This window comes from Spermophilus citellus, assembly GCF_964194105.1.
Source record: "Spermophilus citellus genome assembly, chromosome: 2".
NCBI lineage: Eukaryota > Metazoa > Chordata > Mammalia > Rodentia > Sciuridae > Spermophilus > Spermophilus citellus.
Window position 1 is genome coordinate 79,208,837 of NC_138183.1, and position 15,313 is coordinate 79,224,149.

The following is a 15,313-nucleotide window of genomic DNA, read 5'->3' on the forward strand; positions in this document are numbered from 1 at the left end:
TCATAGCTCATTAGTGTTATAAATAAATAATATTTGTAGGTGCTGAGGGTGTAGCTCAGTGGTAGAATACTTACCTTGCACATTTGAAGCCCTAGATTTGATCCTTACCACCATACATACTCATAAATATACACAAAAATATTTCTTAAGTGTTTATTCTAGCATATAGCTAACTTTTAAACTTGTTAGACCTAGCTAGCCATGGTGGCATACTCCTCTAATCCTAGTAACTATGGAATATGATGTTGGAGATAACAAGTTCAAGGTCAGCCTGGGCAACATAGCCAGCTCCTATCTCAACAGCTTAAAAAATAAAAAAGACCGGGATATCCAAGATGGCGGGCCAGCAGGAGGCAGCATTCTGTGTTACTCTGTGACCTGGGACTTAAGTAGTGAGAATAATGTTTCTCTGCAAGCAATATTCCTGCTCCCGCGCAGGAATCACAGCCACTGTGCCAGCACAGAGCTCCAGGCCTCAGCTTCAGAGAAGGTCTCCCAACTACTCATCCATACAGGACTACCAGGAGCCGGAGTGGCAACATAGGCATGGGTACCCACACAGAACTTTCGGCCGCCCACCTGAGCAGAAATCCCAGATGCTGCTCCTACACAGGACACCCAGCAGCTACCAACGTGCAGGAACTCCACCTGCCATTCCCGTATGGACACCTGTCTACTAATGTGGGTCTCCCAGGGTCGTCTCCATCTTGGGACTCTGCAGCAACAGAGGTGGTCCCCTACGTGCTGTAGCATGCCTGTACCAGAGAACTTCACACAGACTCTGAAGACAGCTGAAACCACACACTGTATGCCACAGAACACACTCTGAACATATTGTCCATATCCAATGCTATCACCTGCCTCCCCCAAGCTGACCGACACCTTATCACTGAAAGCAGCTGGCTCCATCTTGGGTCACTTTCATCACCATCTTTAGTGGGGCAACTCCCAGTTTGGAATGCCGCTGGCCAGGTGCCCAGTTTCTAAATCCCCCTTCTCCCCAGCAGCCACTAACCCAGAATAGTGATACCATGCTTAACTTCACCATCCTGAGGGGGTAAATACCAGCTAACAACAGATGACACCACCAGGAAAGATACTGATCTCTAGCTTAAACAACCCTTGCCTCTTCCTTCGAGCTTTTTTTTTCCTTCTACTTCCCTATTCTCCCACCCTCACATCCCCAGCCTATGTGAAAGGAAGTATTTTGCATGAATTAGGATTTTGAGGACTGGGTGTCTGAATAGTATATTATAGTTGACTTGCGTATTCTTTTTTTTCCCTCCAATTTTTACTATTTTAACATTTTTTTATTTTTCTCAGTATATGTGTACTCTACTGTCTTCCCATTTACTTGTCTACCCTAAATTAATTCTTCTCCATTTTCCTGCTACTGACATTCTTCTTTAGGTTTCTCATCCATACTTCCTAAGATATAAGAACTCTATATCCTCACCTCCTGCCTCCTCAGCAAATCATCCTATACCTCATCCCCAGTTCTTTGACCACTGTCAGAAACTGTAAACCCTTTTACAAACCTGTGGATTATATTATAGATAATAATTGAATTCACCATTTCTATACATTGTAAACAAATTGTAAACATTTTAATAGCAACTATTTGTTTTAAGGTTATATCTTGTTTATATTGGGATTGTTAACATTGTCCTTCCCCTCAAAAGGAGAGATATTGGAACTCTACAAGGATACTATAAGCTTATAGGGTAAAAATGGAAATGCCTCAGATCCACAGTGCTAGAAGGAAAGACACACAAGCAACATGAAAAGACAAAGGAGGAAAGTGCCCAAAATAAATCAAGATAACACATTATTATAATCCATGGCCAGCACAGAAGATGAAATTACAGAGAAGGAGTTCAGGATGTACATAATTAAAATGTTCTGTGAGTTAAAGGATGATATAAGAGAGCAAATACAGGCAGTAAAAGCTTATTTTGACGAAGATCTACGTAAACACAGGAAGCAAAAGATGACTTCAATAGGGAGATAGAAGTTCTAAAAATAAAAATCAAACAGAAATCTTTGAAATGAAAGAAACAATAAACCAAACTAAAATTCATTTGAAAGCATCACCACTTGGAAGACAGGACCTCAGACAATGAAGACAAAATATATCATCTTGAAAAGAAAGTGGACCACACAGTGGAAATGGTAAGAAACCATAAGCAGAACATTCAAGAAATATGGGATAGCATAAAAGACCAACTTTAAGGGTTATTGGGATGGAGAAAGGTATAGAGTTCCAAACCAAAGGAATGAACAATCTATTCAATGAAATGTTTTCCAAGCATGAAGAATGAATTGGAAAACCAAATAGAAGAGTCTTACAGGACGCCAAAAATCCAACAGATCCACACCAAGGCACACTATAATGAAAATGGCTAACATATAGAATAAGGTGAGACTATTAAAAGCCACAAGAGAAAGGAATCCAATTACATATAGGGGGAACCAGTTAGGATATGTACAGATTTTTCAACCCATACCCTGAAAGCTTGAAGATCCTGGAACAACATACACGAAACTCTGAAAGAAATAGATGCCAACCAAGAATCTTGTATCCAGAAAAATCAAGCTTTAGATTTGATGATAATATAAAAACCTTCCATTATAAACAAAAGTTAAAAGAATTTACATCTAGAAAACCTGTACTACAGAACATCCTCAGCAAAATGCTTCATGAAGAGGAAATGAAAACCAACAATGAAAATCATCAGAGGGAGGTGTTACACTAAAGGAAAAAATAATGAAAGGAGAAATCAAGTTAAAATAAGCACAAAAATGGCTGGGAACACAAATTATGTCTCAATAATAACCCTGAAGGTTAATGGCCTAAACTCATCAATTAAAAGACATAGGCTAGCAGATTAGATTTTTTAAAAAGTCCTAATTATATGCTGCCTCCTGAGACTCATAGGAAAAGACATCCACAAACTGAAGGAGAAAGTTTGGGAAAAATCATACCAGTCACATGGACTTCGGAAGCAAGGAGGGGTTTCCATCCTCATATCAATTAAATAGATTTTAAGCTAAAGTAAATAAAAAAGGATAAAGAAGGTCATTTCATACTGCTCAAGGGATCCATCACCAAGAAGACATAACAATTATAAATATATATGCCCCAAACAATGAAGCAACCTTGCTCATTTAACAAATTCTTCTCATGTTCAGAGACTCAAATAGACCACAACAGAGTAATTTAGGGTGACTTTAACATACCTCTTTAGCGACTGGATAGATATTCCAATCAAAAGCTGAACAAAAACTATAAAACTCAATAATAAAATCAATAACTTCTACTTAATTGATACATATAGAATATTTAATTCTTCAACAAGTGAATACCTTTCTTCTCAGCAGCACGTGGATCCTTCTCTAAATAGACCATATATTATGCCACAAAGAAACTCTTAGCAAATACAAAAAAAAAGTACAGAGACTACCCTGCATTTTATCAGATCATAATCGAATGAAATTAGAAATCAATGACAACATAAAAATTATTCCAACACCTGGAGACTAACTAATATTGCTATTGAATGAACAATGGGTTGCAAAAAACATCAAGGAGGAGATTAAACAATTCTTAAATGAGATAGGTAAATGAGAATACTGATGCAACATATTGAAATCTCTGGGACAATATGAAGGCAATACTAAGAGGAAAGTTCATTGTATGGAGTTATTCTTCTTTAAAAAGAAAAAGGAACCAAATAAATAACCTAACATTACATCTTAAAGCCCTAGAGAAAGAAGAATAAATCAACACCCAAAGCAGTTGAAGACAGGAAATAATTAAACTCAAAGCTAAAATCAATGAAATCAAAACAAATGAAACAATTGAAAAAACTGACAAAACAAAAAGTTGGTTCTTTGAAAAAATAAATAAAATTTACAACTCCTTAGCCATGCTAACAAAAGGGAGAAAGAAAACTCAAAATTACTAACATACATGATGAAAAGATAATATCACATCTGACACTACAGAAATATAGAAGATAATTAAAAATTATTTTGAAAACCTATACTCTATAAAATAAAAAATATTGAGGGCATTGACAAATTTCTAGAGTCATATGATTTGCACAAATTGAATCAGGATGATATATACACTTTAAACAGATCAATTTCAACCAATGAAATAGAAAATGTCATCAGAAGCCTACCAACCAAGAGAAGCCCAGGACCAGATGGATACACAGCTGAGTTCTACAGGCCATTTAAAGAAGAACTAATGACAGTACTCATCAAATTATTTTGTGAAATAGAAAAATGGTCACCACTTCCAAACTCATTCTATGAGGCCAGTATCACCCTGATTACAAAGCAAGCAAAGAAAGAAAACTTCAGACAAATATCTCTAATGAACATAGATGTAAAAATTCTCAATAAGATTCTGGCAAATTGAATACAAAAACATATCAAAAAGATAGTGCACCATGATCAAGTTGGGATCATCCCAGTGATGCAAGTTTGGTTCAGCATACAGAAATCAATAAATGGAATTCATCACATCAATAGACTTAAAGATAAGAATCCTATGATCATCTCAAAATACAGAAAAAGCATTTGACAAAATATAGCACTCCTTCATATTCAGAACACTAGAAAAACTAGGGATAATAGGAACATACCTCAATATTGTAAAAGCTATCTATGCTAAGCCCCAGGCCAACATCATTCTAAATGGAGAAAAATTGAAAGCATTCCCTCTAAAAACTGGAACAAGACAGGGATGCCCTCTTTTACTACTTCTATTTAACCGTTCTTGAAACACTGACTAGAGCAGTTAGACGAAAGAAATTAAAGGGAAGCAGTTAGGAAAAGAAGAATTCAAATTAGCGCTATTTGCTGATGATATGATTATATACATAGAATATCCAAATTGTTCCACCAGAAAGATTTTAAAACTAGTAAATGAATTCAGTAAAGTAGCAGGATATAAAATCAACACCTATAAATCAAAGACATTTCTATTTATCAGTGACAAATCCACTGAAAGGGAAACAAGGAAAACTACCCCATTTACAATAGCCTCTAAAAAAAGAAAATACTTTGGAATCAAATTAATGAAAGAGGTGAAAGATCTATACAATGAAAACTACTACAGAATGCTAAAGAAAGAAATCAAAGAAGACCTTAGAGGATGGAAAGATCTACCTCGTTCTTAAATAGGCAGAATTAATATTGTCCAAATGACCATACTACCAAAAGCACTATGCAGATTTAATGCAATTACAATCCAAATTCTAATGGCATTTCTCATAGAAATAGAAAAAGCAGTCAATGAAATTCATCTGGAAAAATAAGAGACCCAGAATAGTTAAAGCAATCCTTAGCAAGAAGAGTGAAGCAGATGGCATCACTATACCAGACCTTAAACCATACTACAGAGTAACAGTAACAAAAACAGCATAGTATTGGCACCAAAATAGACTTCTAGACCAATGGTACAGAATAGAGGACACAGAGGCTAACCCACATAATTACAGTTATCTTATATTAGACAAAGGCACCAAAAATTTACATTGGAGAAAAGATAGACTCTTCAACAAATGGTGCTGGGAAAACTGGAAATTCATATGAAATAAAACCCCTATCTCTCACCATGCACAAAACTCAACTCAAAGTGGATCAAGGACCTCGGAATTAAAGCCAAACACACTGTGCCTATTAGAAGAAAAAGTAGGCCCAAATCTCCATCATGTCAGATTAGGCCCCAACTTCCTTAATAAGACTCCTATAGCATAAGAAATAAAATCAAGAATCAATAAATGGGGTGGACTCAAACTTCAAAGCAAAAGAAACAATCAGTGAGGTGAAAAGAGAGCCTAAACTTTTACCACTCACACATCAGATAGACCACTAATCTGTAGGGTATATAAAGAACTCAAAAAGCTAAACACCAAAAACCAAATAACCCAATCAATAAATGGGCCAAGGAACTGAACAGACACTTCTCAGAAGATGATATGCAAACAATCAACAAATATATTAAAAAATGTTCAACATTTCTGTCAATTAGAGAAATGCAAATCGAAAGTACTCTTAAGATTTCATCCCACTCCAGTCAGAATGGCAGCTATTAAGAACACAAACATCACATTCCACCATCATTTCTAACTGATTACTCCCATGCTTCCTCTCCCTACCCTACTATGAATCAGCCTCCTTATATCAGAGAAAACATTCAGCATTTGGTATTTTAAGATTGGATAAATTCACTTAGCATTATCTTTTGTAACTCCATCCATTTACTGGCAAATGCCGTGATTTTATTCTCTTTTATTGCTGAGTAATATTCCATTGTGTATATATGCCACATTATTTTTACCCATTCATCTATTGAAGGGCAACTGCTTTGGTTCCACAATTTAGCTATTGTGAATTGTGCTGTTATAAACATTGATGTGGCTGTGTCCCTTTAGTATGCTGTTTTTAAGTCCTTTGCGTATAGACCGAAGAGAGGGATACTAGGTTAAATGGTGATTCCATTCCCAATTTTCCAAAAAATCTCCATACTGCTTCCCATATTGGCTGCTCCAATTTGCAGTCCCACCAGCAATGTATGAGTGTACCTTTTCCCCCACATCCTCGTCAACACTTATTGTTGTTTGTCTTCATAATAGCTGCCATTCTGACTGGAGTGAGATGAAATCTTAAAGTAGTTTTGATTTGCATTTTCCTAATTGCTAGTGATGATGAATATTTCTTTATATATTTGTTGATTGATTGTATATCATCTTCTGAAAAGTGTCTGCCCAGGTCCTTGGCCCATTTATTGTTTGAGTTATGAATTTGATGGACATCATCATCCAAAGTACATGTATGAAGACACAAACTGGTGTTTATATACTTTGTATACAACCAGTGATATGAAAAATTGTGCTGTATATGTGTAATAAGAATTGTGATTCATTTTGCTGTCACATATAAAAAAAAGAATATAAACAACAGTAAATCTTGGTGCAGATGTTTGGAAAAAGACACACTCATACATTGCTGGTGGGACTGCAAAGTGTTGCAGCCAATATGGACAGAGTTGGGAGAATCCTTAGAAAAATGGAAATGGAACCACCCTTTGACCCAGCTATCCTACTCCTGGGTCTATATCCAAAGGACTTAAAAACAGCATACTGCAGGGACACAGCCACATCAATGTTTATAGCAGCACAATTCACAGCAGTTAAACTGTGGGCCCAACCTAGATTCCATGCCCTTCAGTAGATGAATGGATTAAAAAATGTGGCATATATATACAATGGAATATTACTCAGCAATAAAAGAGAATAAAATCATGGCCTTTGCAGGTAAATGGATGGAGTTGGAGAATATAATGCTAAGTGAAGTTAGCTAGCCTCAAAAAACCAAATGCCGAATGTTTTCTCCGATATTAGGAGGCTGATTCCTATTGGGGTGGGAGGGCAAGCTTGGGAGTATTAGACAAACTCTAGATAGGGCAAATGTGTGGGGGTAGAAAAGATGGTGAAATGAGATGGGCATCATTACCCTAAGTATATGTACGAAGACATGAATGATGTGAATAAAATTTGTGTACAACCATAAATATGAAAAATTGTGCTATATATGTATAATATGAACTGTATTGCATTCTGCTGTCATATATAACAAATTGGAATTTTTAAAAAAGAGACAAAAATAAATAAATAAATAAAAATAAAAGGCTGAGGATGTATGTAGCTCTGTGTTAGAGTGCCCTAGGTTCAATCCCCAGTACTGCTAAATAAATGAACACATCTTCTTAAAATTTCTTTAAATAAAACATTATTATGCTTAAAGGTATTGTTGAAATGTAAACACAGAATGTAATATTCAAATATAAGTATTAATCATTTGGTATCACAGGATTCTGTCATCATTTTCTTATACCTACTCTTCCACATCTGTGCCCCAGATTTCTGCAAATATATGTAGAAAACTTTTTTTTTTAGTTCTACGGGACAATAGAATCCATTTGATATATTTATACAACCATGGAATATATCTTATTCTAATAAGGATTCCAGTCTTGTGGATGTATACAATGGTGAGATTCATTGTAGTGTGTGTACATAGGAAAGTTATGTTGGATTCTTTCTATTGTCCTTCCTGTTCCTAAACATCCTCCCTTCTCTTCATTCTCCTTTGTGTATACTACTGAACTATTCTTCTCCTCTTCTTGCCTTACTATGTGTTACCATCCACATATCAGAGAAAAGTATCAACCTTTGGTTTTTTGGAAATTGGCTTTCACTTAATATTATAGTTTCCAGATCTCTCCATATAACAGCAAATGTCATAAACTAATTCTTCTTTATGGCTGAATAATATTTCACTCTGTGTGTGTGTGTGTGTGTGTGTGTGTGTGTGTGTATACCACGATTTCTCTATCCATTCATCTGTTGATGGGCATCTAGGTTGGTTGCATAGCTTAGCTATTATTAATTGTGCTGTTGTAAACATTAATGTGGCTGTGTCACTGTAGCCTGCTAATTTTGACTTCTTTGCATATATCCTGAGGAAGGGGATAACTGGGTCAAATGGTGGTTACATTCCTAGTTTTTGAGGAATCTCCATACTATTTCAAAAATTTTCATTAACTTTGAAAAGCCTGTGATGATTTTTCAATAGAATTTTTTAAATTTTATGATCACTGTTGTGACGTTTACTTCTTGTTAAGATGATATAAAGCCAACTTCTTTCAGTAAAATGCACAAGTGATTGTATGTGTTTAGCTTTGCATGTATGGTTGGTATGATTGTGTATTTTCTGGTTAATATAAGTATACTTTTAAAATAGTAAATTTGTAATAAAAATATCCTCTTCTTAAAAGCCAAATAACATAATGGATTTACAGAAAGTTAAGAAGATATTACCTAGGCCTAAAAAATATACAAAAACTTAAATATTTATTATAACAATATGGAACAAAATAATTTCATTATTCTAAAGCTGTAATCATAGTTTTTTAATGTAAAGCATTATATTTTATTTTTATTGATTTTATAAAAAATAAATGACAGTGGGATGCATTACAATTCTTATTACACATAAACAACACAATTTTTCATATCCCTGTTTGTATATAAAGTATGTTGACACCAATTCATGTCTTCATACATGTTCTTTGGATAATGATGTCTATCACATTCTACCATCCTTGCTAACCCCCTGTCCCCTCCCTTTTCCTCCCAAACCTCTGCCCTATCTAGAATTCATCTATTCCTCTCAAGGCATTTTAAATTGTAATGTTTAATCTTTTATGCAGATCATTTCTTTTTCTGAAGCCAGAAGATGAGGACTATCAAAGGTGTGAACCAATTGACTTTGAAGAAATTATAACAAATGATGGAGCTCTTCTTAAGAAGAAATGTAGATCTACAAACCCTTCTAAGAAATCATTTATTATTAATATCGTCCCTGAAAAAGATAGTTTGACATCTCTGTCAGTATATTCACAAGATGGTTGGGACTTACCTTATATAATGCATTTGTGGCCACCCATCCTACTTCGAAATCTTCTTCCTTATAAAATTGCTTATTATATTGAGGTATTTTTGATTTGGGATTTCATTATTTTGTGTGTGTGTGTGTGTCTGTGTGTGTGTGTCTGTGTGTCTTCCTGTCTGACTTTGCAGCTTGAGTTACTTAAAATTATGAAAAATAAAAATTGTTTTGAAGTTCAAGTAAATGTTATATAGTAGTAATAAAGAATATCTAACAGATATTCTTCAAGTAGAAATGTTTTAATCATGTATAAAATGATGAATTAAAGTACTTTTCACTAATTTACCTTAGAATTCTGTTAAGCCTAATACAAATTATTTGCACAACTGTGGTATGCCATTTATAAAATAACTTAACAAAAATAATATGCAGTTCTCTTAAAATTAAATTTAGAATATGGAGATAATAAAATTGCATATAATCACCATTTGATGAGATCATTGTTTTAGACAACATATTGCATGTATATTTCATATATCATTTGTTTAAAAGATGAATACTAATTTTTGAAATGAGTATGGGAATTAATATTGAAATAACATTTAAATACTATACATAAGCAGAAAAGCTGGCTACTTTGTATTATATTTAATGCTAATTCCCTAAAAGAGTTGTTTGCCCTCTGAAGGTGCTTTTTCCCTTAAATACTCGAATTTATTTTAGCAGATTAAGTATGGTTTTCTCATAAGGTTATAAAAGTAATATCTCCATCATAGATTTCATATAAATAATCAATTTTTCAAACTTATCACATGAAAGAAAGTACTTTTTCACTATATTTATCGTAGATTCATTTTGCTTTTTGAGTTATTATATTCCTACACTTTCTAATACATTCTTTGCTGAAGGGAGTTAACATATCTGTGGTTAAAGAATATCTGTTTACCACATGAGTGACAGATAGTTAGTTGCACTTTGCTGTCAGATTTGAGATTGTATTTTAATTCTATAATTTGCTAGTTGTATGTTCTTAGGCTATATTTTATAATATTTTGTTCCTAGTATATAAAATGTGAATAATAATAATACTTGCATGGTTAGGATATGGGGAAATTATTTGTTGGTGTACATAAAGAATTTAGCATAGTGCCTAAGAAACACTCCAGCACCACCACCATCAACCACCATCATTTTTGTGTGTGTGAAATATTATTTAGCATATAAGGAGTCAGTAGCTGATATTTTGCTTTAATTAATTAAAAATTTTAAGATGAAGAGATTCCTTCATCTTATGTTATGAACAATATTAATTGTAAGAAGGAACCAGGAAAGAAATATTGAGAATACTGGTAAGATACATAGATGCACTGTTTACATTTACATTCTTATAGAATTTTTTATTTGATGCTCTTGGAATCATATTCTGTCTGCCAGTTTCCAAAGGATGTGATCAATTTTTTTAAATACAATTTATATAAGTATGGGAAAAGGGAATAGAAGAGGAAAGTATGGTTAGGAGACTCAAACTTAGAGGTCATAGAGATAGGAATTCAGGTAATGGAAGCATGGTTGGAGAGCAATGAACAGTTTTGAGGGATACATAAGATGTAATATAGTTGTTGGATATGTGTGAATGGATTGGTAAAAATCAAGATTGGAACCTGGCACTGTGGCACAAGCCTATAATCCCAGCTGCATGGGAAGCTGAGGCAAGAAGATTATAAATTCAAGGCCAGCCTGGGCAATTTTTTAAAAAATTAAAAATGCTAGGTCGTAGAGCACCCCTGGGTTCACTCCCCAGAGCTGTCAGAACAACAACAACACATCAGAAATGGAAGGCAGTAAAGATTATTATTTTGGATTAGCATTAGCTTTTTATGTTTTTCGTTAATTTGTAGTTTTCAAAGTATAATCACTTGTAGATGTTTTTGGTTTACTAATTATATTTATAATGTTTTACATATAATTTCCAATGAAGTTTCCTACTGCTTATTCTTCACAAGAGTCTTTGAAGTAGTTTTTAGACCATTTTACAAATCAATTACTCTAGATTGCATGTTTTACAGAGGTTTTCATCATTGGCAAAGTTAGAACTTCAATGTAGGTCTTCTAACTGATTCTGATTGTTATTTCAAGAGTTTTTTGTATAGCATTAGAATAATAAAATAGAACTTTTGGATGATTATTCAGACATTTCAAATTTTATTGTATTTTTTCATTACAGGGGATTGAAAATACAGTTTTTACTCTCAATGAAGGATATTCAGCCCAAGTTTATACTGAGCAAGTGGATAAAACCAAACTACATTTAAAATTGCTTGATTATCTTAATCATGATTGGAAAAGTGAATTTTATATAAAATCTAATCAACAAGACATTAGTTTCATCAGTTTTACCTGTGTTACAGAAATGGAAAAGACTGATTTAGATATTGCTATCCACATGACTTACAACACTGGTCAGGCAATCGTGGCATTTCATAGTCCATACTGGATGGTCAATAAAACTGGCCGAATGTTACAATACAAAGCAGATGGAATTCATCGAAAGCATCCACCCAATTACAAAAAGCCAGTTCTCTTTTCTTTTCAGCCAAATCACTTTTTTTATACCAATAAGGTATGTAACTTTTTTCTTACTCTTGCTCTTCTCTTTTTATGATTCCTATTTGGAGCACTGAAGTACTTTGAAACTTAGGTAGAAATAACATTTGTACATGCGGTTAAATAGATTTAACATTTAATGTTGAGAAAGGTTTTGTGTATTAATGTAATATTTAGTTTATGCAAAAAAAGTTTTAAAATGTCAATTTAAGTAAAAATTTTTAAAGGTACTTGTAATGTCTTTAAAATATTTTTTCCTAGGTTCAGCTTATGGTAACTGATAGTGGGTTGTCAGATCAGTTTTCAATTGATACTGTTGGTAGTCATGGAGCTGTTAAATGCAAAGGCCCAAAAATGGAATATCAAGTAAGTTCATTCTGTGTTCAAGAAACTTTTATTTAAAATATCTGTTGGTTACTTAAGAAAATTTTATAAGGATGTTATAATAATATAACAGTCTTTGAACTGTTAATTTTTTTTCCTTAGGTTGGTGTCACTATAAACCTTAGCAGTTTTAACATTACCAGAATTGTGACATTTACTCCTTTTTATATGATTAAAAACAAGAGCAAATATCATATATCAGTGGCTGAAGAGGGAAGTGATAAATGGCTCTCTCTTCAATTGGAGCAGGTGGGTAGATGAATTTCAAAAATGTATCTCTTTGAATTCTCCTTTTTTGAAGTTAGATGCCTGAAATTTTAACCCTCCCCCACCCCAATTTTGAATCAGTTCCATGAACTTTTATTGAGTATTTGTACTAGGCTTTCAATATTTAATTATCAAAAACTAGACCTTTCTCTATAGAAATGCATAGCTTGTTCAGGAAGGTAGACACCAAATTAGTTAAATACACTAATGGAATTAGTTAAGGTATAGAGGCATTAAAGAGGAGGAAATGATTTATTTTCTCTTTTAGAAATGCCTTCATACAGAGTAGATTAAGCCAAACTTTCCTTCAAATTATTTGAAGTAACTTATGAAATTTTGATTGTGTACCATCATTTGCTGTCAGATCTACATAAAAGTTTCTAAACAATTGACTTAGGTTGATAGAATATTTACTTTCTATAAAATTTGAAACTTATGTGTCTTTTAATATTGCTTTTCCTTTAGTCTGTTTTTATTTTCCTACTGCATCTTTATTCAAACATTTTAGATGTTCAGATTCTCCTTCATGTATCTTATATATCTTAATATTCCTTTTGTCTTTTCCATGTCTTTAACTCTTTGCTACATTCTGGATGAGTTCTACTTTGTATATCTCTTTCTTGTTTTTTTTTTTTTTAATTTACTGTGTCTAAACTGCTATTTATGACTTAAACTACTGATTTTTTATTTAAATATATTTCTCATTTCCAGAAGTTTCACCTTTTTCAATTCTGTTCATTCTTTCAGTGAATACTTACCATGGACTTTTTGTTTGTTTTTGTTTTGTTTTGTTGTTAAATACTTAGTTGTAGGTAGACACAATACCTTTATTTTATTTTTATGTGGTGCTGAGGATCAAACCCAGTTCCTCACACGTGCCAGACAAGTGCTCTACCACTGAGCTACAGCCCCAGCTCCTTACCATGTACTTTTTATGTGACTTGAATTACATCTGTTAACAAAATCTCAAGTTTCTGTCTTTGGTAGTTTACAATTCAGTGAGTGCAAAGAAAAACAATAAATCAATAATAACCTAATCAGTTAATAAAATGTATAAGAAAGTTAAAAGTCTAATGAGAGAAATAGAAATCAAGTAATATAAGGAATGTCAAACATTCTGAAGAGCAAGGAGTGACCTTTAGTTTTAGTAAAGTGATCAGAACTCACTGAAGTCACCTTTGAACAAAAGCTTGCAGGAAATGAGAGAGTAGCTGTCAAGAGCTCAACTGAGCTGACAGATACAGGAGTAATTGATTAAGACAACAAGCCAGAATGAAAGTAACACAATCAAACTTTTAGTCATTTACTTTGAATAGTCCAAGCAAGAGGCTAAATAAACCAGATAGGCACTTACATCCCCTTGTTCCATTTTCCCTTCTAGGAACATTCCCCTTCTAGGATGAAGTGGATCAGCCCAGACATTGGGGTTGTCTCCCTGTTGAAGGACTCCTTAACAAAAGGCTCTGGCAGTTTTATGAACCTGAGGGACGAAAGAGGGCAGAGTAGAAAAATACTGAGCACTGAGAAAGAGTTTTCAGGGCTTCTCCTCTTCTCAGATAAACCTCTGGCAGAGGCTTCTGAGGAACTCCTCTGCTCATGGGCCCAGATAGAGAGACCTCCAAATGAAAGTGCCTGGGCTAGAAATGCAGGTATATCTAAAAGTATTGGGTGAGGGAGAAATGAGGGGGATTGTCTTTGAAACCACGGGAGGGTACTTAGTTAGCCTTGTGAGGCCTGATGGAATATTTGAGGAGAAAGCATTAGACACAGAAGGATAAACCAGAATAGGGATTCTAAAGAGGGAAAGTATTTGACACGTTTGAGGGATATCAAAAGAGGCCAGTGATACTGGAGAGGGAAAAATAGTAGAGGAAAAGCATAGTGGTAATGAAGGATAACTATACAGAACTTTGTAAGCCTTTACAAGGACTTTACCTTAATTGAGTGAAATGGGGAGCTTTAGGAGGGTTTTGGTCAAAGATTAAACATAGCACGTTTTCAAAACATACTTACTGATTTAATATATGATTTATTTTTGTGAGTGTTCCACATAATCTCATTAGCTTTATGTTTTTCTTAGACATATTTTTTTCCGTGATTTTGTGATAACATTTTTGTCTTGATGTATCTGTGTCTCTCAGATATTGTCAGGTCTTGATTATCCTATGAAAGAAAACCTTATCTGTAGAATGTCTTTCAATAGTTAGTTCATATTTACATTAATTTCAATCACAAATGCACAATGACTCTTTAAAATTTGCTTTTTTTTTTGTTTGTTTGTTTATCATTTCAGCCTAAGGTAAATTTTCTTTCATGTGTTGAATTTTTTAAATTCTAATTTTGTTATTTGGCTTTTTGTTCTTGATAGGGGAATGGGGTCTCACTTTGTTGCTCAGGCTGACTTTAATTTTTTTTTCTTTTGTACTGGAGATTGAAACCAGTACTTTACCACTGCACTACATCCTCAGTCCTTTTATATTTATTTTTATTTTGAGGCAGGGTTTCTCTGAGTTGCTGAGGATTTTGCCAAGGCTGACCTCAAACTTGTGAACTTCCTGTCTCAGGCTCTCAGATAACTGGTATTACAGGT

The 15,313-nt window shown here is 33.9% G+C and overlaps 1 protein-coding gene across 4 annotated transcripts in view; it reads left to right on the forward strand.

The window, feature by feature from the left end:
* Window positions 1–15,313, forward strand: part of VPS13A (vacuolar protein sorting 13 homolog A) — a 250,011-nt gene that overhangs the window by 152,079 nt on the left and 82,619 nt on the right. For all 4 annotated transcript variants that reach the window (XR_014020362.1, XM_081278758.1, XM_081278759.1 and 1 more), the window contains exons 47-50: window positions 9,290–9,572; window positions 11,693–12,088; window positions 12,334–12,438; window positions 12,559–12,705. Coding sequence is in view for 3 of the 4 variants with exons in the window: in XM_081278758.1 (XP_081134884.1) it covers window positions 9,290–9,572; window positions 11,693–12,088; window positions 12,334–12,438; window positions 12,559–12,705 (931 nt within the window). In the remaining variant the exon portion in view is untranslated. The remainder of the gene's footprint in view (window positions 1–9,289; window positions 9,573–11,692; window positions 12,089–12,333; window positions 12,439–12,558; window positions 12,706–15,313) is intronic.